Source organism: Pelodiscus sinensis, chromosome 18, assembly GCF_049634645.1.
Source record: "Pelodiscus sinensis isolate JC-2024 chromosome 18, ASM4963464v1, whole genome shotgun sequence".
NCBI lineage: Eukaryota > Metazoa > Chordata > Testudines > Trionychidae > Pelodiscus > Pelodiscus sinensis.
The window spans coordinates 3,571,425-3,591,696 of record NC_134728.1 but is presented as its reverse complement, the minus strand read 5'-3'; the positions used below and the strand labels follow the sequence as shown (position 1 = coordinate 3,591,696).

The window sequence follows — 20,272 nt, the reverse complement described above, 5'->3', positions numbered from 1 at the left end:
GTGGATATTAGAAAAATTATTTCCCTAGGAGGGTGGGGAAGCGCTGGGATGGGCTCCCTAGGGAGGGGGTGGAATCTCCATCCCTAGATGTTTAAGGCCCAGCCTGACAAAGCCCTGGCTGGGATGACTGAGCTGGGGTTGATCCTGATTTGGGCAGAGGGCTGGACTAGATGACTCCGGAGGGCTCTTGCAGCCCTGGGATGCTATGGTGGAGAGAGACACTGAAAGGCCAAGCAAGTTGTCCCAGCTGAGGAATGCAGCGTGTGTGCTGTCACCATTAAACTGTGACTCCGCCCACGTGGGCCCCCAGAGCCCCGAAGGCAGGGGAGGTGGAGGGCTTCTGCTGTTTGGGAATAAGTAGGATTTACAAAAGCTGGCCGAGGGGGTTGCACCTCCAGCATCCCACAATGCACCTCAGGGCTTTTCAGACCCTCAAGCAAATGCGTGCGCAGCAGGAGAGGGGAGGTGGGCAGCCGGCCCATGCAGATCCATTCCCACTGCCTGTCCCCTTAGTGACAAGCCAGAGCCCAGCTAGAGGAACCGCTCCTTGGCAAACCACACCATGTCCAGGCACCACAGAAGCACCTGTCCTTCCGAGCACGTTGGGGAAGGCAGACATGCTGGCACACAGGAAACGCAGCTGTTTATTTCAACCCCGCAGCCCACCAGGCACGTGTGAGGTGAGCAGATTCGGTTTGTTTGTTACAATGTGTCAGGAAAAACCCCCAACCTCCAGCCGGTTCTTGAGCTGCAAGCCCTGCTCTCACCAATCACCAGTGTCTGGCACTGTGTTCCTTGTGTTGATAGATCTGTTACTTGGGGATGGGCTATTTCTAGCGCCAGATAGGACAGGCGTTGGCCCTCATGGAGAAATTCTTGTGCTTAACAAGCAGTGTCTAGAACTCTGGACTCTTCCATATTCCAAGTGTAACCACAACCGGGTAGATTTGAACCTAGGGACCTTAGTATAGGAGCCGCGACAGCTTGAGCTATGAAGCCAGCTGGCGCTCAGCCCACGCTGGGGCAGTCTCTTGTTCTTAGCTGTTGCTTGCTGTGGTCTAGGTGCCACTGCATGGGACAGTGAACCACACTAGGGCTATATCTACACTCGCGGCTTCTTGCATGAGTAATATGCAAATGAGGCTAAGTGTGGAATATCGCCGAGTCTCATTTGCATACCTAATGAGCCACCATTTTTTTCAGAAGAGGCTCTTGTGCAAGAAGGAGCGTCTACACTGGCCCTTCATGTGCAAGAAAAACCCTCTTGTGCAAGGCTGTTCTTCCTGAAAAGTAATAGGTGTAACAGCATTGCGCATGAGGGTTTTTCTTGCACAAGAAGGGCCAGTGTAGATGCTCCTTCTTGCGCAAGAGCCTCTTCTGAAAAAAATGGTGGCTCATTAGGAATGCAGATGAGGCTCGGCGATATTCCACACTTAGCCTCATTTGCATATTACTCACGCAAGAAGCTGCGAGTGTAGACATAGCCTAGGGCTACGTCTAGACTGGAATGATTTTCCGCAAATGCTTTTAACGGAAAAGTTTTCTGTTAAAAGCATTTGTGGAAAAGAGCGTCTAGATTGGCATGGACGCTTTTCCGCAAAAGCACTTTTTGTGGAGAAGCATCCGTGGCCAATCTAGACGCGCTTTTCTGCAAAAAAGCCTCGATCGCCATTTTTGCGATCGGGGCTTTTTTGCGCAAAACAAATCTGAGCTGTCTACACTGGGCCTTTTGCGCAAAAGGACTTTTGCCCGAATGGGAGCAGCATAGTATTCCCGCAAGAAGCACTGATTTCTTACATGAGATCGGCAGTGTTCTTGCGGAAATTCAAGCAGCTGCTTTTCCGGAAAAACTGGCCAGTCGAGACGCAGCCTAAGTGTGTGGGTTACATAAGCACCTGTCACTCAGTGTAACCACCGTTAGCACATGGGTGTTATGGGCCAGGCACTCAAGCCTCTGCCTGTCTGGCCTGAAAGGCTTCTGCAGAACAAGCTGCCCCCAGCTGAGTGCCTGGAAACTCCCCTGACACTGGAAAACCCCGGAGCTGTGTAGAATCACAGAACACTAGAACTGGAAGGGACCTTGAGAGGTCAAGTGCAGGCCCCTGCCCTGTCGGCAGGACCGGGCACCATCTAGATCATCCCTGACAGGCGTCTGTCTAACGTGCTCTTCAATATCTCCAGTGATGGAGACTCTCAGCCTCCCTGGGGCAATGTATTCCAGTGTTTCACCTCCCTGATAGGTTGGAAGTTTTTAACGTCCAACCTAAACGGGAATAGCTTGTTCTAAGCCCCTCCCACCCCCAGGGAAAGCTGGTAGCAGCAGGGGCTGTGGCCAGAGCGGCAGGCCCTGGGCGGCGTAACAGGACTTAGAGGACTGTTCATGGCAGTTGTGGTTTTGCTGGGGGCTGAGAGCCCCAGGATGGAGGAGGTGAACAAATGGCTTAGATTCAGCCTCCTCCCTTGCCCCCCAGGGCCTGCACTGAGTACAGGCTACCTAGCTCCCCACCTACCCTACCCGCCACGCCCCAAAGGGCGTGCGCCATCCTCCCACTGCACTGCCCCCATTTCCAGCCCCCTCCTGCCCCGCCAGAGCCTGCCTCAGAAATCTGGCCAACTTCTGCCCTGTGTTGCCCCATCAAGCACTCAGCAGCGCTGAGCCGGGATAGCCCGGGGTAGGCCAGGCGGAGAATCAGAGCTCCGCAGACACACTCCCTGTCTCAACGGGAACAAGCCTTCACTGCCCTTCCCCGCGGTGGGCGTTGCCAGGCAATAAACCCAGACACAGGCGGGGTTCTCTCCATCCCTGCAGTGAGACACAAATAAACACGGGGTACGATACCCCAGGGCCGTTCCTCCTGATGGCTGCCCACTCCCTTACCTCAGTGTGTGGCCCACACACGGGCTCCACCCCAAGCCATGCCAACCCCCAGATGGCACCTGTGAGAACCGGTCAGTTCTCACGCCTGTCGTTCTCAGGTCGCCGGAGGTCCCTCCAAGCCAGGGAGTTGGCTCAGCCCCAGCGGCTTCAGAGGCAGTTCTGCAGAAGAAGCGAGAGGGGACCCAGCCCGCAGGGGAAGCGACAGGCTGGCACGAGATGGAGGCAGGACGGTTGGAGTGGGGGGGCCGTTTTAGTATTTACTGTCGGGGCACCGCAGGCTCTGGGCGGAGCGCGGAGACAGCCCGCGGTCTCGGGGCGGCGCCTACCCACAGGGGGCTATAACTCTGTCAGGTGCATCTCCAGCCCATTGGGCGCTATCAGGGTGGCCGTGTGCCCGGCGTCCCCTGCCCACATGTCGCTGATGCTTTCATACAAGTTCTCAACGGGGCAGCTCTTGGTGGACTTGTCTCTTCTCCGGGGCTTTCTCCAGTTGACGTCTACTGCCTCATAGGCCGGCTCCGGGGCCAAGCGCCTGCTGGGGTCCGGGCAGGAGCCATCACCGACAGACTCATAGCAGGGCTCCGCGAGTGAGCCCCGGCCCGGCGTGGGCGGATACCCTGCCCTGACTTCGCCCTGCTGGGCAGCTGGCCTCCCCGGCTCGCCTTGGCACGTCTCCCCAGCGTCCGTTCCCGCAGGAGACAGGGCAGAGCTTTGGTGTTTCTTCCCCTTGCCAGCTTTGCACACCGTGGAGTACATTTCTTCTACCTGCAAGGCAACACCGGGGGTTACTGGGGCAACACCGGGGGTTACTGGGAACAACTGCACAGCAACTAAACCCGCCCACGTGTCCCTGCCTGGGGTGGATGCTCTGCTCCCTGGCTGTCTAGCGCCTCTGAGGGGGAGCCGGGTTAGTCTGAAGCAGAGCTGCGCGTAGCTGTATAGAGTCCCTGATAACCTCCAACGGACCTAAGGGCACCCGGGCGATTACCCAGCGCAGAGGGGCAATCTAGACCGGGCCGGGGGGTACTGGAGTCACAATGTGGAACAGGTTGAGAGCGACAGACCTAGACGGGACCGGTCAAATTCAAGTTGGGAGCAGCCGAGCGGTGCCCATTCGCGCCAGGCTTGGCTTCGCCCCAAGACCCCGGGTTCAAAGAGGTTTTATTCCGAGCCAGCCTGCCAGCAGGACTAACAGGCCCCCAGCACTTCCTAAGCCTAACCCCTGGACAAAGTGCCTGGTGCTTCTCAGTGCCCACAGACCCGCCTTGCAGGCTCCAGGTTTGCCCGTCTCTTGGGGAGATTTTCAGGGTCTCAACTCAGCTAACAAGCCCCTTCTCCCTTCCTGAACATCCTCCTACTCGGTGGGCAAACCTGCAACGCTCAGCTTGCCCTCACCAGCTTCTTGCAATCCCACAGGGAGCAGAGCCCCCGGTGCTCGCCGATGTGCAGATGCCTCCGACAAAGGCAGCCCCGGCCCCCAAAAGCCCATGATCTAGTTGACGGCAGGAGCGGACAGTGCCAGGGGGAGAGGGGATGTACGAATGGGAGGTGGGGAGGGGACATAACAGCAAAGCAAGAGCACAATCAGCCAGGGTCCCCCCCTGGCCCACTCTCTGCCGAGCTGCGGTCTGCAGGCACCGGGGCCGCGTCTCAAAGGGCGGGGGGCTCTGCTCTCCGCCCGGCAGCTTCTAGCAACGAGGCTTTGGCACCCAGCGCTCCAAGCAGGCACCGCATCCTTGAGGAAGAATCGTTCCCGCTGGGCGACAGCTGACCACCTGGTGGGGTTTTTCTGAGGGGGGGCATGCGATGGTGAGCAGGGAGGAGCCCTGCTGCCGTGGGGGTGGGTGGATCCTTACACCTATAATTACTTGTGTACAGCACCCACACTACTAACTGGAGTGCCCCACCCCCGCCAGGCTGTCTACGCTGAGAGCTGCTATTTAAAATGTTCCTCGGCGGCCCAGCTGGCTGGTCGGGGGGCTCAGCCAGCCAACAGCCCTGGCTCTGGCAGCTCCCTGGGGAGACAGTGGAGAAGACATTGCCGGCACTCCAACCTCCCCTTCCTCCGCCCCCGCCGCCGAGGCGTGGGACAGTAACAATCGGCCTTTTGCTTTCTCAAAGCCTTTTGGGCTCTTTTGCCTTCTGCTCCCTGGGAGCGCGCAGCCCGTGCCAGGGCAGCTGGAGATGCTGCCGGGGGCCAACCCTGGAAGCCCCGTCAGACGCTGGAGCCAGAACGCTGGGGTGCCAGGAGGGATGTTAAAAATAACGTGGCGTGGAGACAGGAGGACTGGCAACCTGCCGCTGAATTCCCGCTGCCACTACGAGCTCAGGGGCTCGGATCCTCTGCTTTGGAGCCCGGCTTCTCGCGGGCTGAACCGAGCTGGCCTCCCTCCCTCCCTGCTCCTGAGCCTCTTGAGACCAGCCCAAGACACAGCTGTCACCAGCTGCTCCTCTGAGCCCACAGCTGGAGTCCTCCGCTGGGCCACAGCCTCCTGGGGAGAAGCCAGCTCTACTCACTGGCTCCTCCTGCAGCCCGCAAACCCTTTGGCTCCCAAATGCCTAGCTCCTTGGGGGTGAAAATTCACACTGGTGCCGGCCTGACTCAGTGCCTGGAGCTCACTAGCTTCCAATGACACCCAACTCTGCAGTGGAGCCAGTCTACCTGCCTTCTCCCTGCCAAGCCACTGGCTCCATCCTCTCCTAGCAGCTCTCCCCTGAGCCACAGCCAGGGCAACAGCCATAGCCCACACTCACCACAGGGAAGGAACAATGTCCCCTCTACCTGTTTCCATCCATGTGCGGAATCAATTTTGTTACATGCACGGGTATATGTGCAGATGTGCACCACCCATAGAAACCCCTGCTGCCAGCTGTGGGCACGCTGTCCGTCAGCTCACACCAGAGCTGGGAGGGGAGGGGACGCTTGGCACTCTAGGAGCAGAGGAGTTAATGGACCTAGACTGTAATCCAATGAGCATCAGGACCAGGACCAGGACTGCATTATGAAACTGGGGGCCTCTTAGCCGAGGGTCCTGTGCTGCAGCCCCTAATATCCCCGTGCGCTGTGGCTCTGCCTGGCTGGGGTGAGTGTGTGAATTGTGGACAAGAGGAGTGGGGGAGGGCAGGGCCTGCAAACAAGGGGGAGGGTGGAGCCACCTGTTCCCCCTCCCCCCGGGAGCTGTGCTAGGTAGGCACCCGAATCCCCTGCCCACTCTTGCCCCCCACCTCCAGCTTGCTGCAGTCCCCCACCTTCCACTCAGATCCCACATCCCTAGCCCGCTCCTACTCCCACCTCCCACCTAGGCCCCGCACCTCCAGCCTGCTCCCACCCAGGCCCCGCACCCTCTCCCTGGCAGCCCCCCCCGCCCCACACCCAAGCCCTCATTTTTGATCCACCCCAGAGCCTGGGTTTCCCACTAAATCTACTAGCCCAGGTCCCCAGAAGAGTTCATCTGGCCACGACCAACCCAGTCGAGCTTGGTTTGAGGCAGACCTGGAATCTTCGGCTACGTCTAGACCACATGGCTCTGTTGACGGAGCCACGTAAAATAGTTTATTCGGCATAGTCAAAGAAGTGGAGATTTAAATAATCCCCGCTTCATTAAAATAAAAATGGCCGCCGCGCTGTGCCGATGATCAGCTGATCCGGCACAGCGTGGCAGTCTAGACGCGGCACGGTAGACAAAGAATCAGCTGATCGTCGGCCATTTTTATGTCTTCCTGTAAGAAACCCTACGGCTCACCCAGACCTCCCAGAATGCAACACCCCCCACTGGCGCAGTGTCTGTTTTAGTGGGGGAGAGAAGGAAGTAGAAGAACAGACCAAAAGGAAAGAAATCACAGCCCAGGTTTTCAGAGCCACACAGGCACGCACGTTGCATTTACCGAGATTGCACGTGCGACCGCAGCGAGCATGCATCCTCATGGCCACAGTATTTATCCTTCTGGGGCCTCATGGCCACAGTATTTATCCTCATGGCCACAGTATTTATCCTCCTGCTCTCGTCCCACTTAGAGCTTCACGAAAGCTTAAAACCTATTGGCTTTGTCTAGACTGGCATGATTTTCCAAAAATGCTTTTAACGGAAAAGTTTTCCGTTAAAAGCATTTTTGGAAAAGAGCGTCTAGATTGGCACGGACGCTTTTGCACAAAAGCACTTTTTGCAGAAAAGCGTCCGTGCCAATCTAGACGCGCTTTTGCGCAAAAAAGCCCCAATCGCCATTTTAGCCATCGGGACTTTTTTGCGGAAAACAAATCTGAGCTGTCTACACTGGCCCTTTTGCACAAAAGTTTTGCACAAAAGGACTTTTGCCCAAATGGGAGCAGCATAGTATTTCCACAAGAATACTGACAATTTTACATGAGATCGTCAGTGCTTTTGTGGAAATTCAAGCAGCCAGTATAGACAGCTGGCAAGTTTTTCCGGAAAAGTGGCTGATTTTCCGTAAAAACTGGCCAGTCTAGACACAGCCATCCTGTGCTTCTGGCTTCCCTGCAGAGCTCACATTCTGCTGCCCCCTTCCAGAGGACGGCCCCCCTCTCGGGTAGGCACTAGCTCAGTGACCGTGGCTTTGCAAGGCTCCACCCCTTACAGTGCTACTAGCGGTGAGGCGATCGGAGGAATATCCTAGCCCTCGGGGTGTTCCCACCCCCGTTTGTTCTGACCCGTCATCGTGCGTAGCGAGCGGTTGGCTGCCAACGTCACATGCTGCCATTTTCACTCCCTGATTGGTTAACAAACATATTTCAAATGGCAGGCGGTGACAAACCTAATATATATTTGAAGAGCTTGTTCGTTTGCGGATTTGTTTGTGCAAAATCAAGTCTTTCTTCGCTATTACCTACAGAAGCCAAATTTTGCATAAACAATCCTGCCACTTAAATGAGCGGAACGCCCTTTTTACACCTTTTTACTGGGTGAAAAGGTGTAAATCAGTGCTTCTCACATCCCTAGTTCGCAGAGCACTTTAAGCGACTAGGCAAGACCCAATAAGCCTAGGCTTATCGGGTAACCGAGTCACTACTCGACTACTCGCTTCCCCGCTGCTCCTGTTGGCTGCAAACCGCGGGCAATGGGATAGGGTTGCCAGGTGTCCGGTACTGACCTGAGCAGTCTGGTATTTTTGCCTCCCGTCCGGTAAAAAAAAATTCAGAAAATACCACATCCCTAAAATGTCTGGTATTTTCTGTTTTTTTCCCCTGCCTGCCAGGAGGCAAAAATACCGGATACCTGGCAACCCTACAACACACTCAGCAACTGGGCCCAGCCCCTAGGCTCCCTCCCTGCCCCCCCCCCCCCCCGGGCTCCCAACACCCCTACCCCCCGCCCCCGGACCTTCTGCTTACCTGGTTCTGGCTTGATCAAGAAAATAAAATGGCTGCTGGCAAAAAACCAAAAGACCAAGGGGAAGCAATGCCTTCTCTGGGTCTTAGTGCTCAACCGCTCCCCTGTTGCTATCCCTATTCTGACTCTGCACACACTGAAAGGGGCCATGCTGTTTTAATGCTGGTTTTTTTTTTTTTTTCTTAACTCTCGGAGTCCTTCTCCCCCATCCCCCAACAGAATTTTTTTCCACAATTTTTTTTGGGGGGGAGGGGGGATTTTGGTTAAACCATCTGGCAACCCTACAATGGGAGCCGTGAGACTCCATGGCTGCGGAGCCGGTAAGCAAACAAACTGGAGCGCCCCAGTAGCAGCTTTCTCCGAGTGGCTCGGCAGACCATTTAAACCAGTGTTTCTCAAATCATTATTTTTGTTTTTCATCAGACTTTGCCTGGGCAATGACAGGCCTCACCTGCTAGTAATGAATAAACTGGTAGATTAAGAGGAGATAGGACCTATTGGATCCTTTCCCCCAAACCTGCCGTGTATCCTCCAGAGAATAAAGCACCCCCCTCTTTCAGACTCGGCAGTCCTTGTGCTCTGCGTTTCTGCAGCTCCTAGCACAACAGCCCCTGGTTGGAGCTGTTGCTCATAAATACAACCCTTTCTGCTGATACAACCATTCCCACCGATCTCCCCGGCCACCGGAATCCCCACAAACAAGGAACAACTGGACCCTGTGGCTAATGGCAAACCAAGCTCCGGGCTTCCATTGAGAACAAGGCACAGCGTTCCTACCTGCCCAGCCAACACCATCCCTCTCCCCCGTACCCCTGTGCTGTAGGCTCAGTGGGGAGGGATGTGACTGTACCTTCCGTGCGTGGGGGTCACTGGCAGCTCCTTCGCAGCTGGCTGGGTCGCCGGCCTGCCCCCCGGCCAATTCACTCTGCGTCTCATCCTGGAGCTCTGGCTGGACGTTCATCTTCACCTTGCGGACGCAGGCGTACTCAGCCGTCATGGCCGCGTGCACCTCGCTTGTCTCCACCAGGGTTCCCGAGATGGGCTTTGGTTGAGGCACGTCCTGAGTCAGGGCCACACACTCGTACAGGATCTCCGGGGCTGGCGTCAGCGGGGTGGAGAGGGGCAGGTTCGAGTAGGTCTGCTCAGGACTCAGGGCATCCACCGTGGGGCTGGACTGGGGGATCTGGGGCAGCTCTCGGCGCAGCAGGATGCTGAAGCTCGAGCTGTGCATGGCCCCGTCTCCGTCCCCCAGGGAGCCTGATGGGTAGAGGAAGTCCACGCTGGCTGGCCTTTGGTCTGGGAAGAGAAGAGAAGGTGCGTGAGGAGTCCCCTAGCTCTCGGAGGGGACGCAGTCTGGCTCTTCCGGCAGGATGAGACAGAGAAATGATAATACCCTGGCTCTGCCCATCTCCCCTCCCCACGTCACTGCTCGTGCTCACGAGGACTTGCACGTGCAAGTGCTCCCTTTGGACACATGATCGCAGGAATGTGCACACCGCACGGCCCTGCCAGAGGGTGCTGGAAGAAACCCCCCCCCCATCCCTGCAGCTGGAAAGCTGCACTGCCTCTCGGGTACAGACCCCATCTCCCCCCAAGCATTGGGGCGCTCCCAGCCCCAGAGCCGCCAGATCTCAGCTGCTGTTGAACTTGACAGCCACTCACGTTCGTCCATGCGCTTCACCCGGATGAGCTCGTGCAGTTTGGTGTCAGATTTACTGAGCGATCGGAGCTGCATCTGCCTCAGCAAGGACTGCAGAGAAAGGACACACTCCTGTGAGACCCACAAGAGCAGCCACCCTGGGTCAAACCAGTGGCCCATCTTGGCCAGTTGCCTGTCTGCCAGCAGCGGGGGGAGCCAGAGGCTTCCGAGGGAAGGAACAGAACAGGGCGATTACCGAGTGATCCAGTCCCAGCTTCTGGCATTCAGAGGCTGCATCCCTGCCCATCTTGCTAACAGCCATTGATGGATCTGTCCTCCATGAAGGGATCTAATTCTTTTTCTTCTTAGCCTTCACCGCATCCTCTGGCAAGGAGTTCCACAGGTTGACTGTGCGTTGTGTGAAGAAATACCTCCTTTGGTTTGTTTTAAACCTGCTGCCTAGTCATTTCATTGGGTAACCCCTGGCTCTTGTGTTATGGGAAGGGGTAAATAGCACTTCTTTACTCACTTTCTCGACACCAGCCATGACTGTCTAGATCTCTACCATGTGGGCGATCATGAGATGGGGAGCCCTGAACTGCACCTAGCATTCAAGGGGTGGGTGTACCATGGATTTATATAGTTCTGTTATGACATTTTCTGTCTTTTTATCCGTCTCTTTCTGAATGTTGTCAGCTTTCAGACAGCCACTGCCTCCATGACCAGACGTTTTCAGAGAACTCTCCAGGATGACCCAAAGATTTCTTTGAGGGTAACAACTAGTTTAGACCCCATCATTTGGGATGATGGTTTCCAATATGCAGTACTTTGCATCTACCAGCACAGTCAACCTGTGGAACTCCTTGCCAGAGGATGTTGTGAAGACCAGGACTTGAAAGGCATGGCTACACAGCAAGCCTGTTATTTCAAAATAAATTCGAAGTAACAGGATTCTTACGCCAACTTCTGTAAACCTCATTGTATGAGTAAGGGATGTCGGGGGAAGAACACGCTATTTCAAAATAAGTGCTGTGTGGACATGCCCAAAGTTGAAATAAGCCATTTTGACTTAAGCTACGTAATGGTCATAGCTCCAGTTGCGTAGCTTATTTCGAATTTAGCCCGGCTGTGTACACAGGCCCTAACAGGGTTCAAAAAAGAACGAACTACATAAATTCCTGGAGGTTAGGTCCATCAATACTTATGGGCCAGGATGGGCAGGAATGGTATCCCTGACCTCTGTTTGTCAGGGGCTGGGAATGGGCGACAGGAGAGGGATCACTTGATGATTCCCTGTTCTGTTAACACCCTCTGGGGCACCTGGCATTGGCCACTGTCGGCAGACAGGACACTGGGCTAGATGGACTTTTGGTCTGACCTGGTATTTGCCCGGCACCCATTTTGCAGGAGAACGAGACGGGGGCACCGTGCCCTACAGCCCAGGCCCTCCCCAAACTGCCCTGCCCAGCAAGCCTGCTCCATCCATGTAGGGCGGCGCAGGTGAATTTGAGCTCCTGATTTAAGCCCCACCCACCCAGCGAGGGGTTAATCAGCAACAGCTCCGGCTCAGCAGGCTGCTTTCTGCTGTTTAAAGAGCACCCCGGCCCCCTGAGGCTTGCGGAGTAAAACAACCGAGTTTTCCTGTGTATCTCCGGACAGCAAGAGAGGCGGCTTCTCCTAGCTAAGAGCTGTGTAGGGACCAGCTGAGCTGGGAGCCAGGTTATGACCGACACTGTATCCTCTCTGCACTGTTCCAGGAGCATCTCAGCCAGCTCCCCCCGCCACCCCGAGTCTTCCAGCCAGGTGCGGAGCATCCTCAGTTCCCACTGAGCCAGGAGGGGCCCAGCACCGTGCAGGATGGGGCTCGACCAAAGCCCGTTCCTAGAGCTTTTCCTGCCACAGCTTCTGTCCAGGCTAAGGCAGAGCCGCCAACCTCCCACTGGGCCACCCGGGCTCCTCTGGGATTCGTGTAGCAGCCCCTGCTGGTTGTCCCCGACTTGGGGTCCGGCCGACATGTGCACTTACCGCATCAACCAGCTTCACTCCATCCGGGGGGATTTTCTTCTTCCCAGCTTTCCTGAAAGGAGAAGGGTTAAGCCAGAGGTTGGACGGCGGTGAAGTGCACCGGAAAAGGTTCAGAACAGGGCAACAAAAATAATGAGCGGTTTGGAATGGGTCCTATAGGAAGAGGGATTAAAAAGACTTGGACTTTTCAGCTTAGAAAAGAGGAGTCTAAGGGGAGATATGATAGAGGTCTATAAAATCATGACTGGTGTGGAACAAGTGACTAAGGAAAAGTTGTTTACTTGTTCCCACAATATAACAACTAGGGGCCATCAAATGAAATTAATGGGCAGCAGGTTTAAAACAAACAAAAGGATTTTTTCTTCACTCAGCGCACAGTCAACCTGTGGAACTCCTTGCCAGAGGATGCGGTGAAGGCTAGGACTTTAACAGGGTTCAGAAAAGATAGATAGATTCATGGAGGTTAGGACCATCAACGGCTATTAGCCAGGATGGTGGGAATGGTGTCCCTAGCCCCTGTTTCTCTGAAGGTGGGGGACAGGGGAGGGATCAGGTGAGAATTACTTGTTGCGTTCCCTCCCTCTGGGCATCTGGCATTGGCCACTGTCGGCAGACAGGACACTGGGATGGATGCACCGTTGTTCTGACCCAGTGTGGCCGTTCTTATGCACACGAGCCGAGGGTCTGCCAGCAAGCACCACGTGAGAACTGCCCCGTGGCCCAGAGGGCCACCTTTTCAAGCGTGATCAGCGTTTCTGGGGGCCCCACTAGGGAGGCCTCCAGGGAGCTCAATCTTTAGCCTGCACAACAAGGCGCGTCACACTTGCACCCACCTCCCTGCACCCGCGCCCAGGCGCAAGCCCCAGCGAGACATCTCCAGTTGGGCACCCAAAAAGCCCCCCCACATTCCAAAACTTCGGCCTCTCCGTGGAGCACTGGGGGATGCTAATCACCCACGGTAATGGCTGTGCTAGCCCCGGGTCTCCAGGGCCTGGCCCCGTGCCCATCACTGTTCTAGCAGAGGCTGAGGTTCCTGCCGAACGATTTGGCTATCAGGGGCGTCTCCTGAAAGGGGAATGAGCCTCGTGAGAGCCCCCTCAGTGAGCGCGCTCCGCTTCCTGTGCATCGCGAAGCTGCGCTGATCGGAGCCCAACACACCACATCCTGCCTGCCTGGGCACCAGCGGCCGCACGTCCGTGACACAGTATCCTGTCAGCACTGCACAGCTCCGACGGCTGTCACGGTGCGTGGCCTCCGTGCCCACCTCACGGCACCCGTGCCTGGAGCGTGTTCCCCACTCTGGAGCCAGGCCCATGGGCTCCTGCGAGCGTTCCCCACTCTGGATTCCTGCCACAGTCCTGCCTTGTATCTTTCCAGTGCCCCTGCCAGCCACGCCTGGGTGGTGCAGAGCTGGCTGGTTACTCACGCCCCATGCAGCCCGGCTCTGCAGAGGGCAGTCGCTACTTGGCCCCCAACTAGGCTTGCTCCTGCTGCGCTCGGTGTAGGAATCCTGCTCATTCCCTTTACCTCACCAAGATCTTCAACAAGCTCGGCTGCATCTAACTCGGGTGGAAACCTCAAGTCTCCTGCTTCAAAAGGCAGCTGAGCCGCGCCCGCCTTACGTGTCAGCCTACGGGAAGTGCTTGATGAGGCTATGGCAGGACGGACACATGCCACCGAGCCCTGGCAGCTTTCCTGGGCTCCTGCTGCTGTCATGGAGCAGGCGGGGGGTGGGGGTGGGGATGGGGATGAGAGTGGTACTGGGAGCTTAGCTGTGACTGGGGTCCTGCCCAGCCTGGATCATTCCACCCTTTGCAATTCAGGCTCCACTAACCTCCCGGCTCTAAATCTCTGTGGTGCGATTAGCCACACTCCACCCACGTGGTAAGATGACTCTGGGAGCAATGGCCTGGCTCCACCTCCAAGGGGCAGCCCTTTGCCCTAACCTGTCTAGGCCATTCTCAGGACACTTCCTTCTGGCCATCAGTTCGAGCCCCACCTCTGCAAGGAGACCGGTTTGTGCGGGTCCTTCGAGTGGGGAAGGTACAGCAGGTCTCACCGGGGGACAGATGTGCCCAACCCCCTTTTGATTACAGAGAAGGGCAGCTGCTGTGCCTGGGAAGCGCAGGGGCCAGGAGGAGGTCAGGCTGCGGAGAAGTGGAGAGAGGAGCAGTCTCCCCTACTCTGCGCTGATTACACCGCAGCTGGGTATCATGTCCAGTTCTGGGCACCACATGTCAGGAAAGAGGTGGGCTGTGTCTAGACTGGCAAGTTTTTCCGGAAAATCATCTGCTTTTCCGGAAAAACTTGCCAGCTGTCTACACTGGCTGCTTGAATTTCCGGAAAAGCACTGACGATCTCATGTAAAATCATCAGTGCTTTTCCAGAAAAACTATGCTGCTCCCGTTCGGGCAAAAGTCTTTTTCCGAAAGACTTTTGCGCAAAAGGGCCAATGTAGACAGCATAGTACTGATTTCCGCAAAAAAGCCCCGAACGCGAAAAAAGCAATCGGGGCTTTTTTGCGGAAAACCGTGTCTAGATTGGCCACGGACGCTTTTCCGCAAAAAGTGCTTTTGCGGAAAAGCATCCTGCCAACCTAGACGTGCTTTCCGAAAATGCTTTTAACGGAAAACTTTTCCGTTAAGTATCAGAGGGGTAGCCGTGTTAGTCTGAATCTGCAAAAGCGACGAGGAGTGCCACAGGACTCCTCGTCGCTTTTCCGTTAAAAGCATTTTCGGAAATTCATGCCAGTGTAGATGTAGCCGTGGAGTTACCAGAGAAGGTCCAGAGAAGAGCCAGAAAAATGATGAAAGGTCTAGAAAACGTGAGCTATGAGGAAAGACTGAAAGAACTGGGCTTGTTTAGAGAAGACTGAGCGGGGACATGAGAGCAGCTTTCAGGTACCTAACAGGGTGTTATGAGGCGGGAGAAACATTGCTCTCCTTGGCCTCTGGTGACAGGACAAGAAGCAATGGGCTGAAATTGCAGCCAGGGAGGTTTAGGTTGGACAGTAGGAAAAGCTGCTTGGCTGTCCAGGTGGTGAAACACCGGAATAAATGGCTTAGGGAGGTTGTGGACTCTCCATCACTGGAGATATTTCAGAGCAGGTTGGACAGACACCTGTCAGGGATGATCTAGACCAGGGGTGGGCAACCTACGGCTCTCGAGCCAAAGACGGCGCAGTACGGATCCAAGTCTGGCTCGCTGGTCATTCCCACAACACACCCAACTTTTACAATTAAAATGAAAAATTAATTCCAATGTATAAAAGCCGTGTCATCGCTCCTGCCACGAGAGTCTTTTTACCTCTATTGTCCCTTTGCCCAGAGGTGTAAGGAAGGTGGCGCACCCCGGTAAGAACCGGCTGTGCTGCGGCGAGAGCCGGCTGGGGCCCTGTGCTCGTTTAAAGGGCCTGCTGAGGGCACGCTGTGGAGGACACGTGTGTGTGCCCAGCTGGGATAGTGAGAGAGGCGGGCGGTGGCAGATTCATCCATCTGGCCGCCGTGGCCCCGCTCCAGCCCCGCTCTGACGGCTGTGGTCTGTCCCCAGCCGCTGTGCTCCCACGGCCCAGTCCCAGCCGCCCTGCGACTGCTGCATCAGCCCGGCCGCGAGGGCCTGGCTCAGGCTCTTGCCGCAGCAGCCTGGCCAACAAGGCCCCAGTCGGGGCCCATCCCCCATTTGGCCGCAGCGTCCAGACCTCTGTCCCATAATCCGACCCTCCTCAGGCTGCGGGAAGGTCTGGCGGTGGGTCCCTACCCTCCTGCTGCAACAGGGGTAGGAAGGGAGGCTACGGTCCAGCTTTGGAAATCCTGGCCCGGCCCCTCATCCAGCCACTGCTGCCCAGGTGCAGCAGCCTGGCCCCAGCCAGGTAAAGTAATCTGGCTCCACGAATAGGGTTGCCAGATGGTTTAAACAAAAAATACCGAACACGCTCCCCCCCTCCCCCTGCAAAAAAAAACCGCCCAGAAAAAATTCTGTTGAGAAGAAGAAAAGGGGGAGACCAAAGTTCTTGAGCCAAAAAAAAAACAAAAAAAACCCACCACACCCCCGGGGGGGGGGGGGGGGGGGGAAGAAACGGGACAACACTGCGCCTTTAAATGGCACCACACTCCTCACTCCCCTGCCCCCGCCAGACGCAGCAGGGGAAAATTGTCTTCGCCAGGCTTCCATCTGAGGGAAACAGGAAATACCGGACATTTCACATGTCTGGTATTTTCTTTTTTTTTTTTTTTAAACCGGACAGGGGACCCAAATCACAGATAGTCCGGGCAAAAACCGGACACCTGGCAACCCTACCTACAAATCCCCGCTCCCCCCCATACTCTACTTCCCATCCCAGCGCCCTGCCTTCTGCACCTCTCCCGCACCACAATCCCCTGCCCTGAGCCCCTCATGCACCCCGACCCCTGCACCCCCTCCACAAACTGCACCCCCAGCAGCAGTCCCGTTCAATAAAGTCTGCGAGTGCAGTTTCATTGACGCTGTTACTAATCATCATGTCAATCCTCAACAATATGAAGTTGCATATTTTGGGCCATGCCAACGGGCGTTCCGATCCTGGTTCTTTGTTGGCCACTTGTCCTGAATGTGGATGGAGTTTGGCTCTTTGGTTTGGGAAGGTCGCTGACCCCTGATCTGGACGGCGCCAGGCCCTGCCTTGAGGGCAGGGGACTCGGCTCGATGCCCTCTCAAGGTGTTTTCTGGTTCTGGGATTGTGTATGTCCTAGGCTGATTCTAACCCTTGGCGGGCCTGGGAGTTGCTCTGGGAACTGGGAGCCTGGCTGGGCTTGGTGCCTTGTGGTTTGGGCTGGCTGGAAGCAGCAGTCGGTTTGGGAGATACCGGCCTTTGACTCACCCCTCCGCAGCCAGTGCAGCCTTGCTCCTGCTTTGATGCTGGGAACTGAGCTGGCAGGGGGAGGGGAGGGGATCTGGTTTTGGAATCTAGTTGCAGGGCTGCAGTAGGGAGTTTCACCCCAGGCAACAGCGCTCCCCAAATCCAGCTGAGGTGCTAGGACGGGTTGCCCCAGCATGCAGCCCTCCACGGCTGGTTGGTTGCATCAGGAGGTGCCAACCCACAGCCAGCCGCTCCTGCAGCCGCAGGAGACCCAGGTGTGAATTCACCCTTCCCCATGGCCCATAGGGAACCCCCCGAGGTCCGCTCTACCCTGACTCCCGGTTTCTACTGCGAGAGGGAGGCTCAGCCACGTACCTTCTGCAGGCAGCGCACAAGGCGGAGAGGAAGACCAGGACACCAAGCAATGCCAGTGCCAGGACGGCAGCCAAGGGGTGCAGATGGGGCCCAGCCATCCCGTCACCGCGGTCTGGAGCCACGTCAGAACAGCACTGCCGGCGAAGCGCTGGGGGAAGAGAACATGGCCCATTAGCGCCCCCCAAGGAGAATGCAGAGAGGTCACTACCAGCCCCGACTTGGGCTCACGCAAGCAAGAAACAGGCCTGCCTTAAATACTCGATTGCAGCCAGGGCTGACGGACTGAGCATGCCCGGCCCGGCAACTCCAGTGCTCCTGTCGGTCCCAAGCACAGAGCATCCCAATGAGCAGTTGGGTGGCATGTCTCGAGCTTGCAACAACGTATCCACACACAGCGGCCCAGCCCAGGACTCTGGCACGGATGGAGCCGGTGCGGGGGGGTCGCATCACCGGGGCCAGGAGCGTTAGCTGGATGCAGCTACAGGAGCATCTTCCCAGCGAGGAGAAGCCACAATCCAGCAGGTCATCCCCCGCCCCTTCTAACACCGCCCGCCCTGGGCAGCGCCTCTCCTGCTGCAGCGGAAGCTGAATTCAACAGCCCAGATGTGGAGATCAACCCCCCACCCTGCCCCATGAGGTTTGTAGCTTATCCCAGGAGGTAGGTACCAGCCGCTCAATAGCTACCTAAGGCTATGTCTACACTGGCGGCTTCGTGCGCAAGAACATCTTGTGCAAGGGTTCTTGGGCAAGACTTCTTGCACAAGAACACGTCCACACTGCCATGTGCGAGCTGTGCTTTTGCACAAAAGCATCCGTGACAGTGTGGACACTCTCTTGAGCAAGAAAGCTCTGATGGCCATTTTAGCCATAGGGGTTTCTTGCACAAGAAATCCCTGACAAGCGTCCACACTGCCCTCTTGCGCAAGAGCTCCTGCGTAAGAGAGCTTACACCTGATAAAAAAAGAGCGTCGCTCTTGCGCAAGAAGCCCTCTCTTACCGCGCCGTACTGTAAATTTCCTTGCACAAGAGCGGACGGGCAGTGTGGATGCTCTGCGGATTCTTGCACAAGAACAGTTGTACTTGTGCAAGAAGCCGCCAGTGTAGACATGGCCTAAGGGATCTGCCTTGAGTCACACTCTGGTTGATCCTGCCAATGGAGCCTCCTAGAACCGAGCTGCTGAAATTCACACAACTTGACACCAGGGGGTGCCAATACAAAAAAGCCAGCGCCTTCAAATTATGGCCCGTTTGAGCCCAAGCGTTTCTGGGGGCTGCAGGGCCCCCGCATGGGGCACCTACACTTTACTGGTGCCCGGAGACCCGAGGTGGGGGCCCGGCCCAGGTTGAAAATTATGGTATGTGGGGGAGGGGGGCTGTGTTACAAGTCTCATTGGGCCTGAATAAAATGATGCTTGGGCGGGCTGCCACTATTTGCGGATCGGGCCCGACTCCCCCTGTTCCTAGCAAACACCGAATGGCTGGAGGAGGCAGACCTCCCTCCTTGGGGCACGTCTAGGGCCGGATCTTGGCCCTCACGCTCAAACGTCCTGCGAGCAGAGCAGGCCGCGAGCCTGGAATCTCCCTGGCAAAGGGGCCGCGGGGGTGCCAGCGTTGCTAATTCTCACCAATTCACCAGACGCCTGGCTCGGGTGGGTGCTTTTCTGGAAGCCTAGCTCCCGGCATCATGTTATTAGGTGCAAATTGCAGCTTCCTGCAACACGTTCCTAGCCCGCAGGGTTACTTAGACGCTCAAGAACGTGACCGAGCGCCCCTCCAGGATGCAAACAGCACAGGGCCCCAAACATGGTATTTTTCAAAGCCTTGCCACTGGTAAGCCGCCACTCTTGTGATTTCTGGGCTCTGACTCCTGATCTGTGGGCTGCTGCCTGGGATCCTAACAACACTGGGCCCAAGTGGGCAGGACGACACTGTGTCCCGGAGCCAGCGCGGTGCTGGAGTCATGGCGCCTTCTTAGAAGGGAGGAGAGGAACGGAAAGAGAAGGGGTCAGAGCATATGGTGGCATTCGAACACCGACCCGCTAACACAGGGTGATGCGCTTGGCAATGAACCTGGAGTCAGATCAGCCTGGTCGTTACGCAGCGCGGCCTGAGAACGGGGCATCTGCTCTGTATTTGAGCCGCCACGGGGGGTTAAAGCTGAATCCAGGCTGGGAGGCAGGTTCCACGGTGCGGCTGCCCCCCAATTGTTCTGGGAAACCCTGCAAGGGGCACTCTTATGAGATTTCCCCTTAGGCCCGAGTCTCCCAAGAATGGCTGCTCACGGCCTGAGCGCTCAGTGGCTAGCAGGCCCCTAAAGGCGGAGCGGCGTGGAGGGGATGCTCTGATCCAGTCAGATCTTCCTGGAATTTGGGGAACCTCAGTGGTGACCTTCTGAGCAGGGCCCTGCCGTAGGTTTCGATTCAGCCCAGTTTTGCATCTAAAACGAGAGGCAGCCCCCAAGCCCGAAACCCCCAGGCTGGGCGTCGGGTCCTTGCAAAGCTGGAGCCTCGGCGTAGCAATAAGCCGCGAGGGAGAGGGCCAGCCCAGCTAAGCGCTGAATGTCCTGGGAGCTGCCGTTCCCAGCCTCCAGAACCCCCGGCCTGCCGGTGGCACTGTCCCCCTTTGGCAGGACACAGCTGGTACCTCCTGTCTGCTGCAGGGCTCTCCAAGTACACCACGAACAGCCTGTCTGCGCTAGCCAGCTACCGCGCCGTCCCGCACCCCCCCCCCCCCGTGGGCCCCACGGCACGGCCGCTGGAGCCAGCCCCCTGGGATGTGGCGGGAGCACTAGGGCACTGGAAGCAGGTGGGGTCCTGTGGACAGGTTGGCAGGGTCAAGTCCAGCTGGGGCCAGGGCCTGTCTTCCAGACTTCTTCCAAGTCAACCCAGCTGCTCCTCTTGTCCCCACTCACCCCTCCAGCCTGGGCTCGAGGCTCCACGTGAAAGTCAGCGCGCCGGCCCCAGCCCTGCCTGCGGCCCCTCGTCGCAGCCCCTTGCAGAGCGAGCTGGAGCTGGGGGGGCAGTGAGGGTGGGAAGGCAAGCGAGCTCTGTGTCAGCGCACAGGAAACCAAGAGGGCTTCACAGCCACTCGCCCCGCCTGCCCCCCACCGCCCCGCCAGCCACACATTCACAGCTGTGTGCAGTGCGAGTGGCTTCGGCGTTCTCCTGGGGGGGGGG

The 20,272-nt window shown here is 56.9% G+C and overlaps 1 protein-coding gene across 8 annotated transcripts in view; it reads right to left on the bottom strand.

Annotated features, from left to right (window-relative positions):
* The window catches only part of LIME1 (Lck interacting transmembrane adaptor 1), a 50,368-nt gene that overhangs the window by 22,309 nt on the left and 7,787 nt on the right, over nt 1-20,272 (bottom strand). For 4 of the 8 annotated variants that reach the window (XR_012896478.1, XR_012896476.1, XR_012896477.1 and 1 more), the window contains exons 2-6: nt 17,097-17,244; nt 11,888-11,939; nt 9,886-9,973; nt 9,074-9,519; nt 2,879-3,643 (exon numbers count right to left, since the gene is read on the bottom strand). Coding sequence is in view for 4 of the 8 variants with exons in the window: in XM_075900969.1 (XP_075757084.1) it covers nt 3,215-3,643; nt 9,074-9,519; nt 9,886-9,973; nt 11,888-11,939; nt 17,097-17,244 (1,163 nt within the window). In the remaining 4 variants the exon portion in view is untranslated. Of the gene's footprint in view, nt 1-1,385; nt 3,644-9,073; nt 9,520-9,885; nt 9,974-11,887; nt 11,940-17,096; nt 17,245-20,272 lie in introns of those variants that run through there. The other 4 variants (XM_075900969.1, XM_075900971.1, XM_075900970.1 and 1 more) reach the window with 1 other exon arrangement.